The sequence below is a fragment of the Carcharhinus amblyrhynchos genome, chromosome 14 (assembly GCF_965287045.1).
Source record: "Carcharhinus amblyrhynchos chromosome 14, sCarAmb.v2.hapA, whole genome shotgun sequence".
Lineage (NCBI taxonomy): Eukaryota > Metazoa > Chordata > Chondrichthyes > Carcharhiniformes > Carcharhinidae > Carcharhinus > Carcharhinus amblyrhynchos.
The window spans coordinates 66126516-66152922 of NC_137337.1; the positions used below are offsets into that span (position 1 = coordinate 66126516).

At 41.5% G+C, this 26407-nt stretch overlaps 1 protein-coding gene across 5 annotated transcripts in view; it reads left to right on the forward strand.

Moving 5' to 3' along the window:
* pacs2 (phosphofurin acidic cluster sorting protein 2) overlaps positions 1-26407 on the forward strand; it is a 237464-nt gene that overhangs the window by 173650 nt on the left and 37407 nt on the right. For 3 of the 5 annotated variants that reach the window (XM_080203026.1, XM_080203027.1, XM_080203030.1), the window contains 4 exons: positions 5244-5376; positions 17228-17278; positions 20852-20956; positions 22592-22698. In XM_080203026.1, the coding sequence (XP_080059152.1) occupies positions 5244-5376; positions 17228-17278; positions 20852-20956; positions 22592-22698 (396 nt within the window). The remainder of the gene's footprint in view (positions 1-5243; positions 5377-17227; positions 17279-20851; positions 20957-22591; positions 22699-26407) is intronic. The other 2 variants (XM_080203028.1, XM_080203029.1) reach the window with 1 other exon arrangement.

Here is a 26407-nt window from a genome sequence, read left to right on the forward strand (position 1 = left end):
GTCTTAAAAATATTTAGCGAGGTAGCCTCCACCACTTCAACGGGCAGAGAATTCCAGAGATTCACCACCCTTTGAGTGAAGAAGTTCCTCCTCAACTCCGTTCTAAACCGCCCCCCCTTTATCTTGAGGCTGTGCCCCCTAGTCCTATTATCCTTTCTGAGCGGGAAGAGTCTCTCCACCTCTATCCTATCCATCCCATTCATCATCTTATACGTCTCAATGAGATCTCCCCTCATTCTTCTAAACTCTAACGAGTACAAGCCTAGTTTATTCAGCCTCTCCTCATAGCTCAACCCCCTCAACTCCGGTATCAGCCTAGTAAACCCCCTCTGCACTCCCTCCAAGGCCAAAATATCCTTGCGTAAGTACGGCGCCCAAAACTGCACACAGTACTCCAGCTGCAGCCTCACCAATGCCCTATACAGCCGCAGCAAGACCTCCCTACTTTTATATTCAATCCCCCTCGCTATGAAGGCCAGCATCCCATTCGCCTTCCTGACCACCTGCTGCACCTGCAGGCTGGGTTTTTGCGACTCATGCACAAGGACCCCAAGGTCCCTCTGCACCGTCGCCTGCTGCAGTTTTTCGCCACCTAAGTAATAATCCTTCCTACCATTATTCCTACCAAAGTGGACCACCTCGCACTTGCCAACATTAAATTCCATTTGCCAGTTCCTGGCCCATTCGCCCAGCCTATCTAGATCCTTCTGTAGACTCTCCACACCCTCCGCACAATTTGCCGTTCCACCAATCTTGGTGTCATCAGCAAATTTCGACACCCTACACTCGGTTCCCTCCTCCAGATCATCTATATAAATGGTAAATAGCTGAGGCCCCAGCACCGACCCCTGGGGCACTCCACTAGTCACCATCTGCCAATCCGAATAGCACCCATTGACCCCCACTCTCTGCCTCCTATTTGACAGCCAATCCTCTATCCACGCTAACACCCTACCCCCAACTCCATGTCCCCTGACCTTCTGCAATAACCTCTTGTGAGGTACCTTCTGAAAATCAAGAAAGACCACATCCACCGGCTCTCCTCTATCCACTGCCCTAGACACATCCTCATAGAACTCCAGTAAATTTGTCAGACACGACTTCCCTTTAACGAAACCGTGCTGCGCCTGCTCTATCAAGCAATTCCTCTCAAGATGCCTGTTGTACTCCTTTTAATAAAGTAGAGGATGCTATGTGTTTTGCTACTCTCTCCACTTGCCCTGCCACCTTCAATGGCCTATTCACATATACACCCTTTGCTCCTGCACCCCATTTATCATTGTACCCTTTATTTTATGTTGTCTGTCTGCTTTCTTCCTACCAAAATGAATCATTTCACACTTCTCCACACATTAAATTTAATTTGCCATTTGTCCATCTGCTCTACCAACCTGCCTATGTTTTTTAGAATGTTTGGTTCACCTAATTTCCAAGAACAGTGCCTCCTTTCTCACTGGACTCAACCTATGGCTGTAGAAAATTCACCTGAACACACTCTTGGAACTCCTGTCCCTCTGTGCCCTTTCACATGTATCCCAGTCTATATTCAGATCATTAAAGTCTACCATTATAACTATTTTATAATTCTTATACTGCTCTCATTTCCTTGCAAATTTGTTTCTTGGTCACTTCCCCACTAATTAGTGACTATAGACACATCTGGACAACGTAATTGCCCATTTTTGTTCCTTAGCGTGAGCCAAGTAAATTCTGTCCTGGACCCCTTTGAGGCATCCTCTATTTCCAACACAATAAAATTTTCTTTCATCAATACTGCAACCTCTTCTCATTTCCTTCATTTCCTGAACACCTTGTATCCAGGAATATTTAGAAAATAGAACAATACAGCACAGTACAGGCCCTTCGGCTCTCAATGTTGTGCCGAACTATGTCTGAACCCAAGATCAAGCTATCCCACTCCCTATCATTCTGGTGTGTTCCATGTACCTATCCAATAACCACTTGAAAGTTCCTAAGCTGTCCAACTCCACTGTCACAGCAGGCAGTGTATTCCACACCTCAACCACTCTCAGTAAAGAATCTACCTCTGACATCCCTCCTGTATCTCCCACCATGAACCTTATAGTTATGCCCCCAAAAACAGCTACATCCACCTGAGGAAATAGTCTCTGCACATCCACTTTATCTATCCCTCTCATCATCTTATAAACCTCTACTAAGTCGCCTGTCATACTCCTCCGCTCTTAAGAGAAAAGCCCCAGCTCCCTCGACCTTTCCTCATAAGACCCACCCTCCAAACCAGGCAGCATCCTGGTAAATCTCCTTTGCACCCACTCCAATGCTTCCACATCCTTCTTATAGTGAGGTGAGCAGAACTGCGCACAATATTCCAAATGTAATCTCATCAAGGTCCTGTATAGTTGCAGCATAACCCCACAACTCTTAAACTCAGCGTTCTTCATGGCTCTATCCACTTGAGTGGCAACCTTCAGAGATCTGTGGATATGAACCCCAAGATCTCTCTGTTGCGCCAGATTCCTCAGAACCCTGCCATTGACCCTGTAATCCACATTCAAGTTTGCCCTACTAAAATGAATCACCTCGCACTTATCAGGGATGTAATATCCAGTTGTGTCCTTTTTTGAGCCAGATCTCTGCTACAGCCACAAGGTCATATTTTCCTCGTGGTTTTCTGCACCAGTAACTCACCAAACTTATTTACTGCACTTTACTCATTCATATACATATGCATTAACCCTAATTTAGACTTGATTTCATTTTCCCTTACTTTGAATGCATCTAATAACTTAGTATTTCCTACTCTGGTGCTATCCGTCTCTCCCGGCATTATGTATACCTTGGTATTACTGTCTGATATTCCCTCCTAGTTCCAACATCCCTATCAAATTAGTTTAAACTGTCCCCAGTAGTACCAGCAAATTGCCCTAAAAGGACATAGGTCCTGGCGCTGTTTGATGCAAACCTCTTTAGGCCTCATCCCCACAGACCTGGTTCCAGTACCTCAGGAAGCTAAAGCCCTGTCCATCTTTCATCTGCACTATCCTCCTATTTCTGTGCTTACTTGTGACATGGTACCAAGAGTAATCCAGATGTTACTACTTTTGAAGTCCTGCTTGATAAGTTCCGATCTAGCTCCCTAAATCCTGATTGCAGAACCATTTTCTGCATATGTTATGTACACCAACATGGACTGTGACCGCTGGCTGTTCACTGTTCCCACCCCTTGGAGTGCTGTCAGCCATTTCTTCTTCTCCCTACATATTCATAAGCTGTGTGGTGTTACATCTATAAATATACTATCCATAAAACTCTCAGCCTCATGAGTGATGCCAGCTGCTGCTCAAGATCTGAAATCCAGAGCTTGAGCTGCTGCAATTGACGACGTATGGTTACCTAGGATCCAAGAAGGGTACTGGAGTTCCCACATGGCATAAGATGACCATTCTTGAAGTTGGATCAGCCCTGCCATTCCTCTATCTATTAAATAATAAAGTTTGCTACTACCAACAAACCTTGCTACCTAACAAAAAGTGAGGACTGAACATCTACTCATTTCCCTTCTTTTGATGTCACATACATATAAGGAAGCTAACTGAGTGCCTTAATTCAAATTTTAACATTTTTAATTTCCCAGCTGCTTAGACTCAAGCCCTAACTTTGGAGAAAGGGAAATACAGCGGTCATAATCACCAGTTAATCAACTTATTGCTGATTTGCTTGATTTATTTTCACAGGTTTTCAAACTTGAGGGTGTGGAGCTGTGCTATTGCTCCCTCCTCAAGTAAGGGATAGGTCCCTATATGGGTTTCAATTTATCTTCTTCCCTGGGCTCCTGAATCTTCCCAGCTCCATTGCTGATGGTGCTGTTTCCTCAGCTAATTCAAAAGTCTGCACCTCTGACATTGCAGCATTCCTGCAGCACTACTCCAGTACCGGAGTAGGACCTGAACCCACAAGCTTCTGCCTCATACTGAAAAGCTGCTACCCACTGAGTTCTCAAACAAATACTCTGATTTCTTAACCAAATTCAGAAGTCTAGTCTCGGCCTATTGGTTAGTTATGCACAAATCGTTTGCAAACAGGAATAGTGTACATAATGCATGGATTTTCATTAACAGGACATTAGTCAAGTTATTTAAAATCTTGTGGACTAGGCCTTGATGTATTTTCTTTGAGCACTTCAGTTGCAGCAATTGTACCTCCAATAATCCATAATTCTTTGCAAAATACTTGTGATGAATATTCATACACCAAATACAACACTCTTTAGACTCTTGTCACCTGGACTTTGAGTTTTTTATTCCCTTAATTGGGAAGTCCAGAACAAAGGACTTCCTTTGTTCTGGACTTACAGTTTCAGAGTAAGGGGTCAGCAATTTAGGACTGAGATAAAGAGCAGTTCCTTCACTCAAAGGGTTATGAATCTTTGGAATTCTCTACCCCAGAGAGCTACCGATGCTCAACTGTTTATATTCAGGAGATGGGTTGATAGATTTTTGGATGCTAAAGGAATCGAGGGGTATGAGAATAGCGTAGGAAGATAGTGCTAAGGTAAAAGATCAGCTGTGATCTTAATGGTAGAATGGGCTCAAAGGCATATGACTTACTGCTCTTCTATTTCTTGTGCTCTTAAAATGAGTAAAAGAGTTGAAGTCCATGATCTAATTCAATGGTGGAGCAGACTTGGGAAGCTGGCCTATTCCTGTTCCTGTATTCCTTCAATTTTTCCTATAAAAGAAGCCCTTAGGAACATAATGCCATGCTATATAATGTATTCAAGAGGCGACTGGATATGACACTTAGGGAGAATAGGATCACAGGTAATGGGGAAAAAGCAGGATAAGGCTGTTGAGTTAGATGATCAGCCATAATGAATAGCGGAGCAGGCTTGAAGGGCCAAATAGTCTCCTACTGCTCCTACCTTCTATGTTTCTATGTAAAGGCAAACTGTTTTTCTTACAGTTCCACAAAGAGTGAGTTCTCCGGTATTTTAAAACTCCTCTCAACCACTGGAGTTAATCTTCTTGAGCCACCAGTTCTTGTCACAATTATTTGTGGCTGCATAGTTTTTATTATGCAATTTAGTATTCATTTCTGTCACCCCAAATAAAAACCTGAAATGCTAAGTTTGCTTGTGAGCTTGGAGACTCAGAACATTGCTTTCAATTCCATGTCCAAATATTGTTCCGCTTACAGACCTGTGTTCTTGGTAAGTGGTGCTCCTGATGTGTTTTTTTTTGTTCGTAACCTTGCTTCATTAGATCAGAAGGAAAGCAGGTGGGACGTCGTGGAAGAAGCACATCCCTGAAAGAACGGCAACCCGCAAGGCAACAGAATGAGCGAGCAAACAGCTTGGATAATGAGCGCTCACCGGAGCCACGGCAGCACCTGCAGGTAGGTGCAGAAGTGTAATAAAAACCCGTCTTCAACAGAGGGACAACACACTTCATCCTAAGAAATATTGTGTACAAAATTAAAAATCCTTATCTTTGTTCAAAAGAAAGTTTCCCGTTTTGAATCTTATTATAAAAAATCCATCCTCTTAAGTCGTAGTAGGCATTCTATTCGCTTCAGACTTCCCCATTCTCTGAAGCCAGAAATGACTGTTTTTTGCTTTTTTTTTATATTTGTTTGCTTCCTCTGCTCCCCAGTCACAGGTTTGTTTGTGAGTTGCTTGATAAGGGGCAAATTTGGCCAGTGTTTAATTTGAAAGAGAATGCTTTGAAGGTTTGTGGCTTAGCCCAGAATTATTCTGTGCAAGATGATCACAGAGCAGTCTAGTTAAAGAACTGCCACGTTGAAGCATTTTTATGTGGGCTTTGTGTGTTTTTACTTTTTTTCCCGTCCTTTTACTCAGAAGGTATGAATCATGTTCAGGTGCAGTTTAGTGGACACAGGGCACGTCAACCAAAGAATCATCCTTTGTTTCATGAATGTCAGTTGTTTCACTGATGGTAGGCAATTCTACCTGATAGCACATCACAGTTCTGTTCTCCCCTTGCATTCACAAACATACACTTTTAACAGGAACCATGAGCCATGAGAACCTCCATCCATTACTAAAGCAGTAAACATCTAAATCATATTCTCTCCTCACCTCCTCCATTGCCATGACTCCATCTGCCAACTGAGTATCAGCCAAGAATTGAAACATGATACCTCCTTTGCTCAGTGTTACACTGCATAATGCATGCAAATAGTCTGAGCTATTGTGCAGCTCTTCAAAGCAGGATATTGTACAGAAGGAACACACCATTAAGACTTAGAGTTTACATTACTACAGATTATTAAAATAATTGGGAAAGATGGCACAGCAACACACTGCTGCATTACCATAAAGCTGAGTTTTAGCATTTCTAGTGGTTAGCACAGATAACAGGGTTGATGAGAGCAGTGTGGTTCATAATGTGTATGGACTTTCAAACTACATTTGATAAAATGCCAAAATAGACTTGTTAGCAAGATTGTAGCCTCATTGGTTAATGGTAGTGGCCACGTCAATACAAAATTAGCTAAAAGATAGAAAGCAAAGAATAAAGTGTGAATGGTTGCTTATCAGGAAAGTATACTCTGGTGTCCCTCAGACTGGTATTGGAACTTCCACCATCTATTAATTCTCAAAAGGGAATTTGGTTGATCTTTTAAAAGGAGTACTTGCAGGACAATAGGATAAAAGTGCGAGAGTAAGAGTTGGGAACTTTTAAAGAGTTGGCACAGGCATAATGAACCAAAAGACTTCCTTTCTATGATTTTAGCTATAATGGGCACTGTAATGCTATTGCTAATGGCATAGTGCAAATTTTTCCCTGTAGCAAGGGAAAGAAAATTGTTCCAAACCAATAGGAAGTAGCTGGATAGCATTTTCAAAAAATAGAAAGATTGCCAACCTTTCCTAATGTGTGGAGGGAAAAACATTGAAATAAGCCTCTTATTCTCCCCAGCTTCCCAAAAAACAAAGCTTTTTGTCTTTGTTTGACATTCTCAGTTTTCATACTTCCTTGCTGCTTCTGTGATACAATTTTAGATTTAGCAGTTAGATTTAATTTAAACTAGTAAACCTATAATAGGAGTGTTAACCCTGACCAAGAATAAGAAACTAGTCATGAGATTTGGGATGCTAGGTTTATTTCTACTGGGATGGAAGAAGGCTAATAGGAGATTTTCTTTATTAGTCATTTTTTAAAAATGTGAATGGGGGAAAGGCTATTTATATCGGTGAGGAATTAGTGAGGTGGAGGGTAGCATTATCAATTTAAAATTGTCACTAATGATACCTAGGTTTACTGAAGAAATGTAATGAGGGCGAAGCTCCTGGCATTTTAATATCTCCCATTCTGAGTGTTTGCTAATTTTATAAAGTGCAATGAAATCTCAGTCATGAAGGTTCCTTCTCATTGTTCCTTCTCATTAACTGTAGTCTCAGAAGGCCTGAATTTAAGGTAAAAGCCTTAGAGTTCCTCCGTTGTCAGTCTGTGGGCTGGAACCAGGAGCAGAGATGAATGGTGAGAATCCTTGCAGCAGATAAATAAACATTACAGTGAGTCTTGCCTTCTGAATTCCTTTGAAAATTTTAAAATCATTCATTGATGTTATTCAACCTGATTGCATGATGGATCAATAGCATCGAGCATTGTAGCCATGAGCTCTAGGGTACTTCTGAGATCACATTATATGTATTAATATCAATTCCCTGCACTGATACTATAAGCACTAACTGACTGATCAACATAGTTTATCAAACACCTTCTGAACATCCATATATATTGCATCCGCTGTGTTCATTTTATATAATTAATCAATTCTTCATTTTAAATTTACCTCATGATTTGGATTTTAGCAAATCGCTCCTCAATTTTCCCCATCCATATCCAAATACTCTGTAATTTGATGTGGAATTACAAATGCTGCCCAAGCTCATTGCATAGGAATGGATACAGGAGATATTCATCTTGCCAGTCAGGGCCATGTTCTGATTTTTGAGATTATAAAGGCCAGTGTTAAATCCACCACCACCCTCAGCCAACCTAGCAGTTGTATGAAGTAATGGCCACGTGAGCAAGCAGAACCACAGGCACCTATGGAGTTGTACCACTGCATAGGCCAGAAGGAAAATGTAGTCAGTGGAAAGAAAAAAGCCGTGTTCATACAGAGTCTTAAGATAAATGTATGAACCTAAAGATTATCAGTGAGAAAGGTTTTTTCCTATTTGACAGAAATCACTTGGGGTTGACTTTCAGTGAGAAGCGCTGAGATGGAGACCAATGATCTTGAGTGCTGCTCTCTTTCTTCAACCACCAGCCAACTAGCCTCTGGTCCCTATTGATCCAGTCACTTGGACAATCACTGCCTCCTCATAGGTGTTCTTCAGACTGAGTTGGGTCTTAAAGCTGATGGAGGTGTGCAGTTTGCTTCTTTTGTATAGACAGCTTCTGGCAAGAGTCCTAGCTGCCTTCCAACAACAGAGCAATGCCTGGTCTTTGGGAAAAGGACAATTCCTGTGGCTTTCAGGTTTTTTAAAGCCTTACATATGTTTCTTATAGAATATTTCACTAACAATGTATGATGGTCATTAATAGGTGCGTTGAGATCTTGAGAACATTACTGAACTTTTTAAAGTTTTCTTTGATATGTAAATGTATCTCTGCTTTGGTGCATTTTGTTCAAAAGTGTCACCCAAGTGGTGATGCTTTCTCGTTCTGACATGCCTACAAGCCAGAAAAGCTGTCTGGAATGGTAATTGTGGTTGATTCAGATCCTTTTAAAAAGTTATAATTTTTTAGGACCAGGATGTGTCAAATTACCTTGGATGCTTTCCTCCAAGTGGGATATATTGGCCTTGGGTGGGGCACAACAAAGATTTATCTCATAACTGGGCTGAAAGAGTTAAATTATAATGTCAAGTTATATGGACTAGGCTTGTGTTCTTTGAGTATGGAAGATTAACTAGTTGAGGCATTAAAGATGAATTGATAGGGTGGATAGAAAGATAGCATAAGATTAGAGGCAGATGCCAGGAAGTATTTCTTCACTGAAAGGATAGTGGAAATTTAGAACACTCTTCCCCAAAATGAGAAGGTTGAGGGTTAATTGGAAATTTCCAAACTGAGATCCAATGTTTGTTAGTTAAGGGTATTAAGATATTATGAAGTAAGGTGGGTAAATGGAGTTGAGTTACAGATCAACCACAATTTAATTGACTAGTAGAGCAAGCTTAGCAGAAGTTTAATAGCTGACCTCTTTTCCTACGTTGTGGACACATTTGGTGTGCGGGGGCAGAGGGTTCTTCTGCCTCACAGCTCCAGGGACCCAGGTTCGATTCATGGCTTTGGTCATTGTCTGCGTGGAGTCTGCACATTCTCCCCTTGTCTGTGTGGGTTTCCTCCAGGTGCTCTGGTTTCCTCCCGTAGTCCAAAGATGTGCTGGTTAGGTGCATTGGTCATGCTAAATTACACCTTAGTGTCCTGGGATGCATAGGCTAGAGGGATTAGCAGGGTAAATATGTGGGGTTAGGGGGATTGAGCCTGGGTGGAATTGTCAGTGCAGATTCAATGGATGGAATAGCTTTCTCCTGCACTATAGGGTTTCTGTGATCCATTCAATAGATGGTTTGAAATCCTTTTATAACCAGCGACATTGGGTGCTTCATTGATCCAAATTTACAAGTTACAATTTAAAGTTACTTGCATCCATTTTTAGTTTATGTGGGTCTTTTTCTTTAGTTCATGGTGACCCTTGCTTCTATATAGCCAATGCCATTCTTTGGGTCAGGACAAAAGAGACAAATATGGCTGACAGTTATTAAGTCATTTACAACTTAGGGTTACAACCACATCCTATAGTGAGCCATTCAACCATAATTGATGTTGTGCATTAAGTCTTGGCTGGAAAAAGCCCCTCTCTCTATTCACCAGTGTGATATTTCCATTTATACCATTGCAGATGTTTTGCATTTTTCTTATCCTTTCTAATGATTTTTTCATTGTCTTACCATTGAAAACATAATTGAAGAAAATCTTCTCAAAGTGCATACGTTTTACCACATAGCAACAGCCTGAGTGACAGTTTCACTGCCCTGAGTTTCACTGAAACCCGCATGAAAAATGCAGTGCATCATAAAACCTGCTTTTCACCTTTACCAATTTAAGGCTCATGAGTCTTGATTTAGGATTCATCCGTAGTTTCATCTCATAACTCCCCTGTGAGTTATTGGCCCAGGCTGTTTCTAGCCATTGTAAATAACATCCCTCAAGTCTGAGTAATTTACCATCTCTTTCCCATACTAACCAACCTTGCAAGAATATCATTTAGTACTCAATAATGTGCAACTTTGTGCTGTGGGCCCGTATCTGCTTAGATTTGCATTGATAGTGCCATGAGCTGATTTGATATATGACCACTGCAGTCAACAGAGGAGACTTTCATCTCATCAATCAGGATCAAATCCAAATCTGAATGTTGGAGGTATCGAAAAGGTTCTTTGAAGCCAATGTACCTCTCAGAATATTGCCTCAAGCTAAAGCAAGAAAGTAGAACCAAAGAGCTTAAGTTCAGATTCATATGAAGTAACTTCACAACCAACTTAACACAGTCTCAATAATCGTTTACCTCATTGCTCTTCACAGGACCTGACTGTGCACAAATTGGCTACTGTGTATTCCACATTCAAACTGTGCCTCTATGTGGTAGTGAATTCCACAATCTGAGGGAAGGATTTTAAATTCTATTTACTGGTGACTGTTTTGTTTATGATGCCTTTGAATTCATCCACAAATGGAAATTTTTTTCTATAGCAACCCATCAAACTCTTTCATACTTGGGAAGATCACTATCAGGTCACTTCTCCACCTTTTTCTCAAAGAAAATCTTCTTATATAGTGCCTTAAAGGTGTGCTCTTAGTTTTTATATATCTGGTCCTTGTTGTGATGTCAAAAATGTGTTGGCCAAATTACAAGCAGCATTGTTTCTCAAAGGGCAATGTGATCATCTGCTTTTATTGATCTGGTTGAGGGATATATTTTGCCCAAGACAGCAGGTCTTTCCAGCTCTTCTTTGCCATGTGATTTTTTTTTACACCCATTTAAGCAGAAAGATAGGGCCTCAGGGAAATTGATGACCTAGTGGTATTGTCAGTAGACTATTAATCCAGAAATTCAGCTAATGTTTTGTGGACCCAGGTTCAAATCCCACCATGGCAGATGGTGAAATTTGAATTCAATAAAAAAAAATCTGGAATTAAAAATCAACCATGAAACCATTGTTGGAAAAACCCATCTGATTCACTAATGTCCTTTAGGGAAGGAAATCTGCCATCCTCCCCTGATTTGGCTTACATGTGAGTCTAGATCCACAGCAGTGTGGTTGATTCTGAAATGCCCCCTGAATAAGGACAACTAGGGATGGGCAATAAATGTTGTAAGAAGTCTCACAACATCAGGTTGAAGTCCAACAGGTTTATTTGGTAGCAAAAGCCACTAGTTTTCGGAACCTCTTCATTCTTTCATTCTTGCATCTTTGTAGAAACTTGATGTCTGTGTCGATGTGTGCAATCTTCTTGGAGATCCTCTCCACTTGGAGCTGTCAGTTTGCAGTGTCAATGGTAGTCATGATGTGGAGATGCCAGCATTGGACTGGGCTAAGCACAGTAAGAGCGCTCTCAACACCAGGTTAAAGTCCAACAGGTTTATTTGGTAGCACAAGCCACAAGCTTTTGAAAGCTTGAGTTCAATTCTTTACAATGGGCCTTAAGCCCACAACATTCTGACTGAGGCAAGAATAAACCACAGTTTGCAATAATGGGAGAGTTTTGGTGGGGACAATGACCTATTTGATTGATTCTAGGAGAACACAACAATCAAGGCTGACACTCTGATGCAGCACTGAGGGAATGCTGCAATTTCAAAGGTGCTATCTTTCAGATACTGTGTTAATTCGGGTCCCTGACTGCTTCTGTAAGTGGATGTAAAAGATTTTATGGCACTATTTTCAAAGAGCAAGAAGATTATCCCCAGTGTCATGGCCAATATTTATCCCTAAACCAACATCACAAAAACAGATTTCCGGTCATTATTCCATTGCTCTTTGTGGGTGTTTGTGGTGTGCGTTTTGGCTGCCACATTTTCTACAGAACTTCAAAGGTACTTCATTATTTGTAAAACACTGGCAGTCATGAAAGGCACTATAGACCTTCTTATTTTTTTTAGAATTTGAATCTCTGCTTCCTCCCCACAGTTGACTGCACATTTGGGTTGGATTTTAGTTACCCAGGCAAGTAGTTCATGTCAGGAAATTTCCTAACTTGGCAAATCTATCTGAGTTAAAAGGCCCTGTCAGGTTCAATTTTTGATCTGGGAAGATGGGGCACAATTATGTTGGACAGCCGACCCTGGAAGCACATTCCTGTGGGTCATGGGTGGGGGAAGTGCTGAGGCAGGCTGGTTAGAAGGTCCTCTAATCCTCAACGAAGTCCCACTGAATCCATGCCATCTTATAATTCACTATGCCACCTAATACCCCCTCATATACCACATGCACCTCAATAGCCACTCACCCATTATACACTATGGGCAAACCTCAGTGGCCATGTAAAGATGAAAAAAAAACAAATTTCTAAAAAATGAACAGTTCCTGCGACTACACGTGATAGCTCTGATTCATGAAATCCATTTAATGCTTTTGAATCTCAAGTGATTAATCTCTGTTACAAACAAACTTCAATTCAGATCCCACATCAAAGACAGCTGATCCTTTAATAGCCTCTTTGACTATCACTCAAACTGAACTTAAGACCCCTTGCTGAGATGGTAGTAGCTTTTGAAACTCAGCAAAACTTTCATATATCATAATGGTAGCTTTGAGAAATGTCAACAAAGACTTTTATTGAAACAGATAGTATTTTTTCTAACCAGATGATCTGTCAATCAAAGCAACCCAGCAACGGGTGTTTTTTAAACTCTAATTGACAGCTTTAGCCAGTGTTTTCCCCATGTTTAAACAGGATGAGGATTTTTTTAAAAAGGTTCAAATCATGATACTTTGAACTCGGTGGAAAATCCAGCTCCAACGCATTCCAGGTGTTAAGTCCCAGACCAGAAGCTCCAAGCTGTTTTGTGAAGTTAGCCTAGACATTAAGGGCCTTATTTTGAGTTCAAATGCTGGGTAGACTTGAAACTGGGAGGGTTTCAGATCTGACTTAGATCCATTCTGATCCCATAAGCATTTTGCCTGCAACAGTATCAGTGAGTCTGAATCGTGCTACACAAGCTTGTGGGCGGGACTGAACACACCCAAAACTCTGGAACTCCAACTGCGCATGCACAGGAAAGAAATAATAGAATACTGCTCCCTTGCCATATCCCTCCCCAGGTTGGATAAAGCCTCCCCTGGCCCCATAGACATAACCCCACCCCCTCTGCCACCCAGTCCAATCTCAGGCCCCCTATTCCTCCCCCCCCCCCCCCTTTATCCCCCATTGATCTCAGGCGGGGTGGCAGCGAACCCTCCTTCCCTGCCTCTGATCTCAGGCAGAATAGAACAAAGAACAAAGAACAACCCAGCACGGGAAACAGGCCCTTCGGCCCAACGAGCCCGTGCCGCCGCATCACCCTACACCTATTCTACCCTGCATGTCTACGAATGGGACCCTACTCAGTCAGATTCAGGGAAGAAATAGTGTCAATTTGGTAGAAACCAATTAGCCTAAGAGCACATCTTTGGGGTGTGGGAGGAAACCGGAGCGCCCGGAGGAAACCCACGCAACCACAGGGAGAATGCGCAAACTCCTACAGACACAGGCCCAAATCCATGTATCTGCACAGCTAGCAGTGCTAGTCACTGAGCTGTTGCGGCGCCCGTCTATCGGTCCAGGATCAAGCACACACACCGACATGAAGTACTAGGCCACTCCTGGACTTCCAAGAGCAGCCCATGCACGACCCACCGTGTGCATGCCCCTCGCTTGACACGAGGTGGACCTCCACCTGTGGAATAAAGACAAAAAATATTAATCATACAGCCTGCCCTTCCGGTGTCTCCCGAGGTTTAACCCTATTTAATAGCCCCTACCATATCCCTCCATTCTCGTTTCACTCATGTGCCTATCTAACTGCATCTTACACGAGTCCAACGTTCCTGCCTCCACCACCCTACTTGGTAGCGCATTCCAGACCCCCACAACTCTCTGCGTAAAGAACCTTCTTCTTACCTCCAAATTATACCTCCCCCCCCTCACCCTTAAGTGATGACCTCTCGTGTTCGTACCCAGTCTAGGGAGCAGTCTCTCACTATTAACTCTATCTATTCCCTTCAGTATCTTATATACCTCTATCATGTCCCCTCTCAATCTCCGTCTTTCCAAGGAGAATAGCCCCAGTCTCTTCAATCTCTCCTCGTAATCCAGTCCCCCCATGCCAGGCAACATCCTGGTAAACCTCCTCTGCACCCTTTCCAGAGACTCCACGTCCTTCCGGTAGTAAGGTGACCAGAACTGGACGCAGTACTCCAAATGCGGTCTAACCAACGTTCTGTATAACTGAAGCATTAGACGGCAGCTTTTATACTCTAAGCCCCTTCCTATAAAGGCTAACATCCCATAAGCCTTCCTAACAACGTTCTCCACTTGTGACGCAACCTTCATGGATTTGTGAACCTGCACTCCCAGGTCCCTCTGTACGTCTATACTCCTAATCGGCCTACCTTTTATCACATAGCTCCTCTCTGCATTATTCCGTCCAAAATACAATGGCGGTGGACCCCCTTCCCCTGTCCTCCCCCCACTGATCTCAGGCAGAACGGCAGCAGACCCCTCTTCCACTCCCTCCCCACCGATCTCAGGCAGAGTGGCAGTGGACCCCCTTCCCCCCATTGATCTCAGGCAGAGAGCCATCAGATCTAGGCACTAGCTACCTTACTAACCCTCATTGATGGAGCACCCGAATTGCACTTGCATGGAGCAGATAAATGTGTAGTGGTCCATTTTGGCAGGAGCAATGAGATGCAGGAGTACAATATCAAGGGTAGGAGTCTTAGCTGTGTTGAAGAGTAGAAGGATCTTGGGGTCCGGGTCCATAGGACTCTTAAATCGGCCTGCAGGCGGAGGAGGTGGTCAAGAAGGCGTATGGTGTACTGGCCTTCATTAATCGAGGGATTGAGTTTCGGAGTCAGGAGGTAATGCTGCAACTTTATAAGACCCTTGTCAGACCCCGCTTGGAGTACTGTGCGCAGTTCTGGTCACCTCACTACAGGAAGGATGTGGAAGCTATTGAGAGGGTGCAGAGGAGATTTACAAGGATGTTGCCTGGATTGGGAGGCATGCCTTAGGTTGAGGGAGCTAGGTCTCTTCTCCCTGGAGAGGCGAAGGTTGAGAGGCGACCTGATGGAGGTTTATAAAATATTGAGAGGAATAGATAGGGTGGATTCTCGGAGGCTATTTCCCAGGGCTGAAACGGTCGCGACGAGAGGACGCAGGTTTAAGGTGCTGGGAAGCAAGTACAGAGGAGATGTTAGGGGTAAGTTTTTCACTGAGGGTGGTAAGTGAGTGGAATCGGCTGCCGTCGGTGGTGGTAGAGGTGAACTCGCTGGGGTCTTATAAAAGACTTCTGGATGAGCATTTGGGATCTAATGGGATTGGGAGTTACAGATAGTTCTAGGGCTTGGTAGGTATAGATGTGATCGGCACAACTTGTGGGTTTGTTTCACACCGATTCCGGGTGGGCGAACACAGTGGTAAAGGGGGAAATGCATTTAAATGACTGTCGTGCCTGTTTCAGACACAATCCCGATTGCAGCTATTTTTGTGCCTTGGTAAAGGGGGAACTGGCATGGAGGTGGGTGCGGATCACACTACTCGCCTCATGCCTGACTTTGTCAAGTTTTCACGCACAAAAATGGGCACAATGCACTGGTAAAATCAGGCCCTAAGTTTGACATTTGATTTTGGCCTGGGTGAGTATAAGGTGTTTTTCTCCAGGAAGCTTTAATCAAAAAAAGTGTATTTAAGAACAGAATTAAAATATAATTTAAAAAATTTGCATCAGTTTTACCAATTACAAGGCTTAAACATGATACAGTATAACTCCAAACAGCTAGCTATCTCTGTTGTTCCAAGTTGAACACCACCCCACAGATATACATCCTTCTTCAGTCTTGGCAAAGAAAGCAAGTATGCTCACATGATGCTGGATGTCACAGATTATTAATACCCACTGTGAATTGAATGCTGGATCAAATCTCTGAGGCTCCCCAATCTTGGAACTTTCAGAAAGTCTCTGTGGAGAGAGAGAGAGAGATACCGCCTTCTTCCATCAGCTTCTAGCAGCAATTGAAACAAAACTAAAACTAGAATGCTCTTTTTTGTGTCGGGGGTGGGGGGGGGGGGGGAAATGTCCTTGGTCACATGACTTGACCTGTCAATCAACCTCAATCAAACTCCACTCAGCAATTCCAGGGGACTTATTAAAACCACAGAACACAGCATTTGTCCAGATTAAAGATGATATCAATTATACTGCTTCCGTAACAATAAAAGACACTGGCGACAGACAATACGGTGCCGACACATTGCCAAGGACTGCAGAAACAGCCTGCAGAGAAACATGATTAAAATACATTTCTTAAAGGCACAGACTTGTTGCACAGGCCACTGGCTGTTTTCTCTGACATTTCTGGTGAAATATCCATGAAAAGAGTTGCTCATTTTCTTGCTTTTTTCCATGTTTGAGCCAGGGTAAGCCTATGCTGTCTAACTCCTCCTGCCCTATTTAATTCTGTTTCACTGAACACAAATATGGCACAGTTTAAAGGGAGAAAAATGAACACCCAGAAAGATGTTGATCAATTTCAGTTATAGGCTGGAATAGGTTCTGTGGAGAAATAGATGTTGAGTTTACAGATATCTCCAAATCCGTGCGCACCGCCCCCCCACCACCACCACCACCACTAAAAAAAAATGCAGTGACTTTCCTGGGTTCCAGTTGTGATTATGTTCGGAAATTGTGATTGTAGGGAAGTGTAGCCCTTAAATATATTCTGTGAAAGTTCAACGTGGAGTGATACAAAATAGATGGGGTGAATTTCCCTTACTGTGACTTTCTACATATTGTGTAATTACTTATAGCAAATGGAGTAATATATCAACCCATTTTAATTAAAATAAATCTGACAAGCCAAGCCTTGTTTGCTCCCTGTTTTCGCCATTCTTTTTACATTCAAAGCTGTATGACTGCTAACCTTCATCCCTTAACTTCAAAGGGCACTACTTTGACATTGCTGAACAGCATGAAGAGAGCCGCATTCACTCAAGTAAGTGAGCGGTGAATCTTTTATCTGCATATGTTTTTTTACTTTTGCTAGTTTGAAGTAAAAATTGGGCCTGGCAAAGCAATAGTAATAGAAACATTTTAAATCTGTGTTCATTCAGTTGAAGCTTCATTTGACTAAACATGCAAGAGAGTAACAAGTTCAGCTAATTTATTGGGACTTGGGTGATGTAAACCCCATACTTATCTTGGTATATATCACTGCTTTGTAATTTGCTTTCTACCTTCCATTACTGTACACTTGGAATCAACTTTTGTTCCTATCACATATAGATATGTGAGCCATGATGTGGAGATGCTGGTGTTGAACTGGGGTGGGCACAGTAAGAAGTCTCACAACACCAGGTTAAAGTCCAAAAGGTTTATTTAGAATCACGAGCTTTTGGAGCGTTGCTCCTTCATCAGGTGAGTGATGATCCCCTGATGAAGAATCAGTGCTTCAAAAGCTTGTGGTTCCAAATAAGCCTGTTGGACTTTAACCTGGTATTGTGAGACTTCTTACACAGGAGGGAGATATTTTTTGGCGGTGTGGGGGGGGTGGGGGTGGTATGTAATTACAAGTAGTTACATAATTACATGAATTTAAGTGTTGTACTACAGTGACATTCAATGACAAGTGGCAGAATCTCGGCTGACGTTCCAAATCTCTCCCATAACATCTAGCAAATAAGACTGAACTTTTTTGTAAGGGACATTGTGATGTTTTCAAACTTTAAATCTTGCTGTAAGAAATATCCAGAGGCACATTTCTGCAATTGAATTACAACCTAAGATTGGGATTGGGGAATGGGGTGACTCAACAGGAGGAGGGATTGGATTTGGCAGCAGGTACAGAAAATGAATCAAGTAAGGCGACATTTGAAAGGAAGCAAAGAGTTGATGCTATGGCCATGACAGTTCTGGTTAGAGTTTCCAACTAAAATTTTAACATTTTTTCTTTCTAAAGCTGGCAAACCTTCTGTGCATTTTTCAGTATTTGTTGATTCATTTTATATAGAATTCCTTACATAGTGTTTTTTAATAGATAATATTAGAATACCAATAAGAAGGGATTAAGGTAAGTGAAAGCAATCATCAAAAATTCTCTGGTTAAAATTGAGGACAGTACAGTAAAGGTTCACTAATTTGGTCTCTGAGATGAGAGGCTGAGTAAATTGGGTTTAAATTCTCTGGAGTTTAGAAGAATGAGAAGCAATCTCATTGAAACCTACACAATTCTGAAGGGGCTTGATAGAACGGACGCCAAGAGATTGTTTCCATTGGTCAGGTACTTCAAAACACGGGCAAATCAAAGTAAGAAAATGGTAGACTTGTTGAATAATAACTTTTTGTATCAGTTTGCACAATAAAGAAAGAGGATAATATACCTGATACTCTTGGGCAAGGTGGGGGTGTCGGGACTGGAGGGCTGATGTGGTGGGGTGGATTAATGATGATACAGTAAAACTAATGCAAGCAAGAAAGCAATATTAGAAAAATAATGACACTGAAGATTCACAAATCCCTAGGGCTTGATGATTTTCACCCAGAAGTTTTAAAGGACATTGGTAAGGAAATTGAAGCCTTTGTATCCATAGTTTTCCAAAGCAGTCCCAATTCAGAGACTCTAGAATGTAAAGTTGCAAATGTAACTTCGTTATTTAAGAATGGACAGAGGGAAAGAGAAACTAGGAAACCATAGACTGGTGAATCCAGCAGAAATAGTTATTGGAATCCATAATTAAGAACAGAACAATAGTACTTGGGGAAATTTGGATTAATTAAGCCTCATTCTGCACCATAACTCTTCTATGTAAATCCTTCTGTGTTCTCTAGCTGTCAGTGTGGGAGCACTAAGTATATGGGTAGCATGGTGGCACAGTGGTCAGCACTGCTGCTTTACAGTGTGAAGGACCCAGGTTTGATTCCCAGTTTGGTCCACTGTCTGTGTGGAGTTTGCGTGTTCTCCCTGTGTCTATGTGGGTTTCCTCTGGGTGCTCTGGTTCCCTCCCACAGTCCAAAGATGTGCGAGTAAGGTGGATTGGCCTTGTTAAATTGACCCTAGTTTCAGGGGGATTAGCAGGGTAAATATGTGGGGCTACAGAGATAGGATGGGACTATTGTTGGTGCAGGCTCAATGCACCGAACAGCCTCCTTCTGTACTGTAGGGATTCTGTGATTCTCTATCATAGAATCAATGTGAATTTGTAAATGGGCGTTCATATATAATAATTGAATTTTTGAGTAAGTGACTAAAGCGTTAGGCAAGGAAATGCCATTGGATGTAATTTATATGGACTTCCAGAAGACATTTAATTAAGTTCCACATAAAGAAAATTAGCTCCAGTTCAAACTCATGGAGTTTAAGGCAAATTATTTTAGTTGGTTAAATCAAACAATAAAATACGGTAGGGTTATTGGTAATATACTTGAATTAGAAGGATGTGACTAATGTGTCCCACAAGGACCTGTGCTGAGGCCTCAATTATTTGCTATTTAATGATGAATATATGGTTGTTTATTGCACTAAGTGTATTGATGATACAAGGTTGATGGTGTCATAAATAGTGTAAACGAAAACATAAAATTATGAAGAGATGTTGATAAGTTATTGGAAAAGCTGTGGTAGATGGATGACAGTGCCGGTAAGTATGAAGTCATCCACTTCGGACCAGAAAAGATCAAATTTGAGTATTATTTGAATTGTAAAATACTAAGAATATTAGAGGTCTAAAAGCTGTTGAGTAAATTGAAGCTAGGTGGAAACAGATCACTAAAATGTGGTAGCCTATTCTCTAAGATGCAGTCACATAATCGAATGGAATGTTGCCTTTTCAACTGGAATATAAAGGGGAGAAGGTTATGCTACAGTTACACAAAGTCTTCGTTAAACCATTGGAGTACTGGGCACTGCACCTTAGAAAGCTTACATTGACCTTGGAAGGAGGGAAATTCAACAAGATATTACCAAGACTCCAAGTGTTAAATTATGATAAGAGATTACATGAATTAGTCTTGTATTCCCTGGAATTTAGAAGTTTAAAGGGTCACTTGATTGAATTATTTAGGATTTTGAAAATAATTGATAGGATAGATGGAGAGAATGTTTGTCTGCTTGTGGGGAGTCTAGAGGGATATCACAATCCGCAATTTGAGGAGAGAAGTTAGAAAACATTTCTTTATGTAAAGGGTGTCAGAAGTGTGAAGCGCTGTCCCCAAAAAGCAGATGATGGTTCAATTCGTTAATTAAAATTTGAGATTTTTGCCAGTCAAGACTACAAAGGAACATGGAGCCAAGGAAGGGGAATGGCTATAACATACAGATCAACCGTGATCCTACTGGCTATCAGAATAGACTCAAAGGCCTAAATGGTCTGCTCATGTTCCTATGTTCAAGAAGCATTGAAATTTAGTGTGAGCTTCCTGGGTATCTTAAATGATTCAAGATTTAAAGCATCAAAGTTAGGTTCCATGCCAAAGTGCCCAGCTCATTTTACTTGATTTGTGTAAATCTGGAAAACAGCATCCTAAAAGTTTGTCTGTATTACCAGTGTTTGCATTCTGTTTGTTACTGCAGATCCCTCGGAAAACCGTCTATGACCAATTGAATCACATCCTGATTTCAGATGAGCAATTGCCGGAAAACATAATTCTAATCAATACATCAGACTGGCAGGGACAGGTATGCACCAACCCACAAGGCATGTTTCTACCAAGTTTCCCTACATTACAAAATTGATTACACTTCAGGTAGTGCTAAGGGAATGTTGCATTGTTTTCTTTTGGAGGTGATATTTTCCCCTTCAAGTGGGCATTAAAAATCCCATGACACTATTTGAAGAAGAGCAGGGTATTCCATTGATGTCTTGGTTAATATTTATCCCTCAACAAACACCTTGACCCGATGATCAGGTAATTTACATTGCTATATGCGGTTGCTTGCTGTGCACAAATCAGTTGCCACATTTCCTACATTACAACTGACTACAGTTCTAAAGAACAACATTGGTTTTGAAGTATTTTGGAACATTCTGAGGACTTAAAACACATTGTTTAATGCAAGACTTTCTACCTTTAGATGGAGAAAATGTTGACCTGTTCTGGCTTTTTTGGTATTAGCAATGTTCTGTCCAGTTCCACCAAGAAAGTGAACAAGCGAAACTTTCTTGTCTTCATTTATGATGGTGGCAAAAAGTTATTTCCCCCAACTTTCTCTCTTGCATAGTTGTCTGCTTTCACTGTGAAGATTGCCTTTTGACAACTTGTCCAGGTGTTCTCTGTTGAGTGGAAAACCATGATTGGAAATGTCAGCAGGCAATCTGACTATGGACCATGCCACCATTGAAAGTCAAATCCACACCCATCCTCCTCTAGCAGGGATTGGTACATAGTAATAAGGAATGGCATTCTCATCTCACTTTTCTTTGATAAAGGGATGCTGGCACTAAATGTAGCACCCAACTGTAGAGTGGTGATTAACTCCAGCCCTTCCTGTTCTCTGTCTCAGATATGTCAGCCATATGGAGAGGTTTTATTTTCTTATATAACTGTGATTATAAAACTAGATCAGTAACCCAGAGATTTTGAGCTTAATTCCCATCGCAACAAACTGAATTCACTAAATCTGGTTGTTTGTGAGTTGGCACCAGATAAAATGATCATGAAAGCTGCTGAATTGTAGTAGAGACACTGCTGGTTCACAATGTCCCACAGGGAGGCTAAGCTTGAACCCCTAGCCAATCTGGCTGGCATGATTCTAATCCCACTACTTGGCTGTCACCTAGTAGCCTTAGTAATTAGGGATGTGCAATAAAATTCAGCCAAGAATGTATAAAGAAAAATAGTCAGTCACCATCAACTGGTGCATTCTTCATGGGGCTGTCCCTATCAATCAGAATCAATTTGCTTGTTAACCAATCAGCACTCTCTTCTCATACAATATAAATCTATCCCCCTTGGGCTAGTATTCTTGTGAAATGTTCAGATGATTGCAAGACGAAAAACTTCAACAAAAATAATCTGCTGCAATATTCAAGTTCTGTACTACTGAATGACAGTTTATAAAGAAAAAGTAGAATTTGCCACCTTGTCAGCCCCTAATCCTCTGCTGCTAGTGGATGTGGGAAAAATGCTCAAGTTGACTCATTCCGATATTTTTTATTTCTCTATTTTTGAATTTTGCTTTCATTTGCACTGTTCCCCAAGCCTCCAATTTGGTTTGCCACTATCAGTTTTGCTAGTCAAGATTGATTCTGTGACTCTGCGACTGAATCAGAAAATAGGATACATTTTTTAATAATACTTTACTGCCTTACAGTATGTGTCAGAGTTACTACAAAAACACAACCTCCCCATTGTGTGCACGTGTTCCTCTGCAGATGTACAAGCAGCATTCACAACTATTGTCTCCAGGATACAACGCTTGTAAGTTGGAACGTTTTTGATTATCATAGTCATTGGTTATAATTTTGTATTGTAAGTAAATATGTGTTTGTATAGTATTTATGTATATGCGTGAGATGGCAATATATATGTATGTGAGTGTACAGTACATATGGATATATTGAACTTGTTTTAGAAGAACCATCCATGAAATATAAATTTGATTTGATTAGAGAGGCTGTGCTGTGCTTTATAAAAGTGTATCCGTAGAAAAGAATAAGTACTGGAAATATTTAGTCGCTATGGGGAAAAAATCTATTTGTCAATATAATCCTATTTGCAGAGCTCTGCATTCATTCATCTGAGCCTGTTTTTCCTCCAGTGGTCTCCTTGTATCTTTCCCTAGCCACAAGATTGGATTGAAAATATACTTCTACTCTTGCAAAATGTTATGTTTAGCTTTTCTTTAAAGAAATGTGTGTAAATGCTCTTTCTCTCTGGGGGAAGGGCTGACTCTAAAACAAGCATTGCAATTCAGATTCCTTGGCTCAGTGCATAAACCTCTCATGTCTGGGTCAATTAACCACGATGTAGAGATGCTGGCGTTGGACTGGGGTAACCACAGTAAGAAGTCTCACAACACCAGGTTAGAGTCCAACCAGTTTATTTGATAGTAGTCCCACAAGCTTTCAGAAACAGTGTTCCTTCGTCAGATGTGTGGAAGACTTGCATTCTAATCAGTATTATGTAAACTCTGTCTAACTTTATATGCCCTTCTCTGATCAGAACCTTCCACACACTTGACGAAGGAACACCGTTTGCGAAAGCTTGTGGGATTACTATCAAATAAACTGGTTGGACTCTAACCTGTTGTGTCAATTAATCACTTCATGTGGGGGCATTGCTGGCAAGAAGGGTAGCATTTATTGTCCATTCCTAATTGCCCTTGAAAAGATGGTGGTGAAACACCTTGAACTGTTGCAGTTTGCATACTGAAGGTACTCCCGCATTGTTAGTAGCCAGGGAGTCCGAGGGTTTTCAACCAGTGAGAATAAAGTAAAGTAATATATTTGAGTCCAGAAGGTATGTGACCTGGAGGGAAACATGTAGTTGCTAGGTTCCCATGCGTGCTACTTTTGTCCTTCACGGTAGCCAAGGTCACAAGCTTGGGAAGTGCTGTTTAAGAAGTCTTGGTGAGTTGCTGCATTGTATTTTGTGGATGGTACACACTGCAGCAGCGTATAACAGTGGTGAAGGGAATGAACGTTTGAGGTGATGACAAGGTGCCAACCAAGTGGGCCGATTGGACATAGATGGAGTCAAAATTCTTGAGTGCTATTGGAACTGCACTTTTTTAGGCAAGTAATGAATATCCCATCACAATCCTGACTTCTGCCATATATGGGGGAAAGGCTTTACGGAATCAGAAGGTGAGTCATTCACGACAAAATTCCTAATCTCTGACATGCTCTTCTGGCCACAATATTTATGTGGATGTTCCACTTAATTTTCTGATCAATGGTGACTCACAGGATATTGATTGTTTGCAATTTAGCAATGGTAATGTTGTTAAATATCAGAAGAGGTGGTAATGGACTCTCTTGTTGCCAGGTACATATTTGATGTAAACATTAATGACTAATTATCAGCCCAACCATGAATGTTGTCCAGGTCTTGTTACATGTGAGTACGGATAGCTTCATATCTGAAGAGTTGCAAATGGAATTAAGCACTGCACTGTAATTGACATCAAACATCCCCACCTCTGATCTTATGGAGCAAAGGTCATTGATGAAACAACTGAAGATGGTTGGGCTGAGGGCACTATCCTGAGGAACTCCAGCATTGATGTCCTGGAGCTGGGATGGTTGGCCTCCAACAATCTTCCTTTCGTACGAGGCATGACTCAGTGCAGAGTTTTCCCCCAATTCCTATAAACTTCAATTTCAAAGGGTATCGATATATGCTCGGTACTATGCCACAAGTACATAGCCCGGGCTGAAATGAATGGGGTGCACCATCTTTCAATGAGATGTTAAACTAAAGTCCCATCCTCTGATTCCAACATGAGGTCCACTGGAATCCCTGCTAACATTTTTTTCGCAACCAGGTGCTGGTATATAATGGCCCCACCCACCAGTGGGATTTTCCAGTACTGCCAAAGTTAATGGAGTTTTGAACAGATCCCTGCATTTTACAGTCACGCCTTTGCCACAGCAGGGCTGTAAAATCCTACCCCTTGTTTATTTATATAATGACAATCACTAACCTTCACAAAATATTTGTCAACTATTACTTATTGTCTCCTGATATATAAATACTTTGGCTACAAGAGCAGATCAGAGGCTGGGAATTTTGTCACAAGTAACTTCCCAACGACTGTGCAGTATCTTCAAAACACAGGTCCAGTATGCGTGATGGAAATTCTCCTTGTCTCGATAAGCGTAGCTCCAGCAACACTCCAGTAGCTGAACGCCATCCAGGACAAAGCAACCCATTTGATCAGCACCTCATCCACTACCTTAAACACTTATTCCCTCCACCACCAATGCACAGTGGTTGCAGACTGTATCATATAAAAGATCTAATGCAGCCATTCACCAAGCCTCCTTTTACAGCATCTCCAAACTCCTGACCTCTACCATCTAGAAGGGCACGCACTGTAGATGCATGGGAGCACCACCACCTACAAATTCTACTCCAAACCAAACACCATCCTGATTCAGAACTATATTGCAACTCCTTCATTGTCTCTGGGTCAATATCATAGAAGGAGGCCATTTGGCTCATCGAGTCTGCACTGACCACAATCCCACCCAGGCCCTATTCCTGTAATTCCACACATTTACCGTGCTAATCCCACTGACACTAGGGTCAATTTTAGCATGGTCAATCAACCTAACCTGCACATCTTTGGACTGTGGGAGGAAACTGGAGACCCGGAGGAAACCCATGCTGATACAGAGAGAAAGTGCTAACTCCACACAGACAGTGACCCAAGGCTGGAATCGAACCTGGGTCCTTGGAGCTGTAAAGCAGCAGTGCTAACCACTGTGCTACCATGCTGCCATATATTCTAGAATGCCCTTGCTAACAGCCCTGTGAGTGTATCTACATCAGATGAAGATGGACTTTCAAAAGGCATTTGTTAAAATATCTCTCAAAATATTTGTTAGCAAAATTAAAGCACAAATAATTATAAGAACTGTGGTAGCATAGATTGAAAATTAGCCAAGGGGCAGAAAGCAGGGAGTATTGGTGAGTGATTATTTTTCAGTCTGAAAGAAAGTAAACATTAGGAACACTAGTCTTTTTGACCTATATTAGAGATCTACACTGGAGTATAAAGGGCATAATTTCAAAGTTTGCAGACGTGAGATTTGAAAATATTGTAAATCGTGAAAAGTAACAGAACAGGGAAAGGCAATACAAACAAATTGGTAAAGTGTGAAAGGGGTGCAGGAACAAAAAACAAAATATTCAAAGGGTTTTTGACAGTGCCCATGGGGTATTGCACTTGACTCTCTTGCTCTGCATTAAAAAATGTCCATAATCTGAGCAGCTTTAACAACATGTTGAACCAACCATTAACATAGAGGAGATTTATTAAAATGGTACTGGGGATAAACAAGCAAGCTGGAGTAACTCCATGATTACCTCTCCTACCTCTAAACCAGAAGGGCCCAGTTTCAGTTCCTCTCTAGGATTCTGGTGCAAGTCCCCAATCTAGATAAATGAGAGCATTAATGTC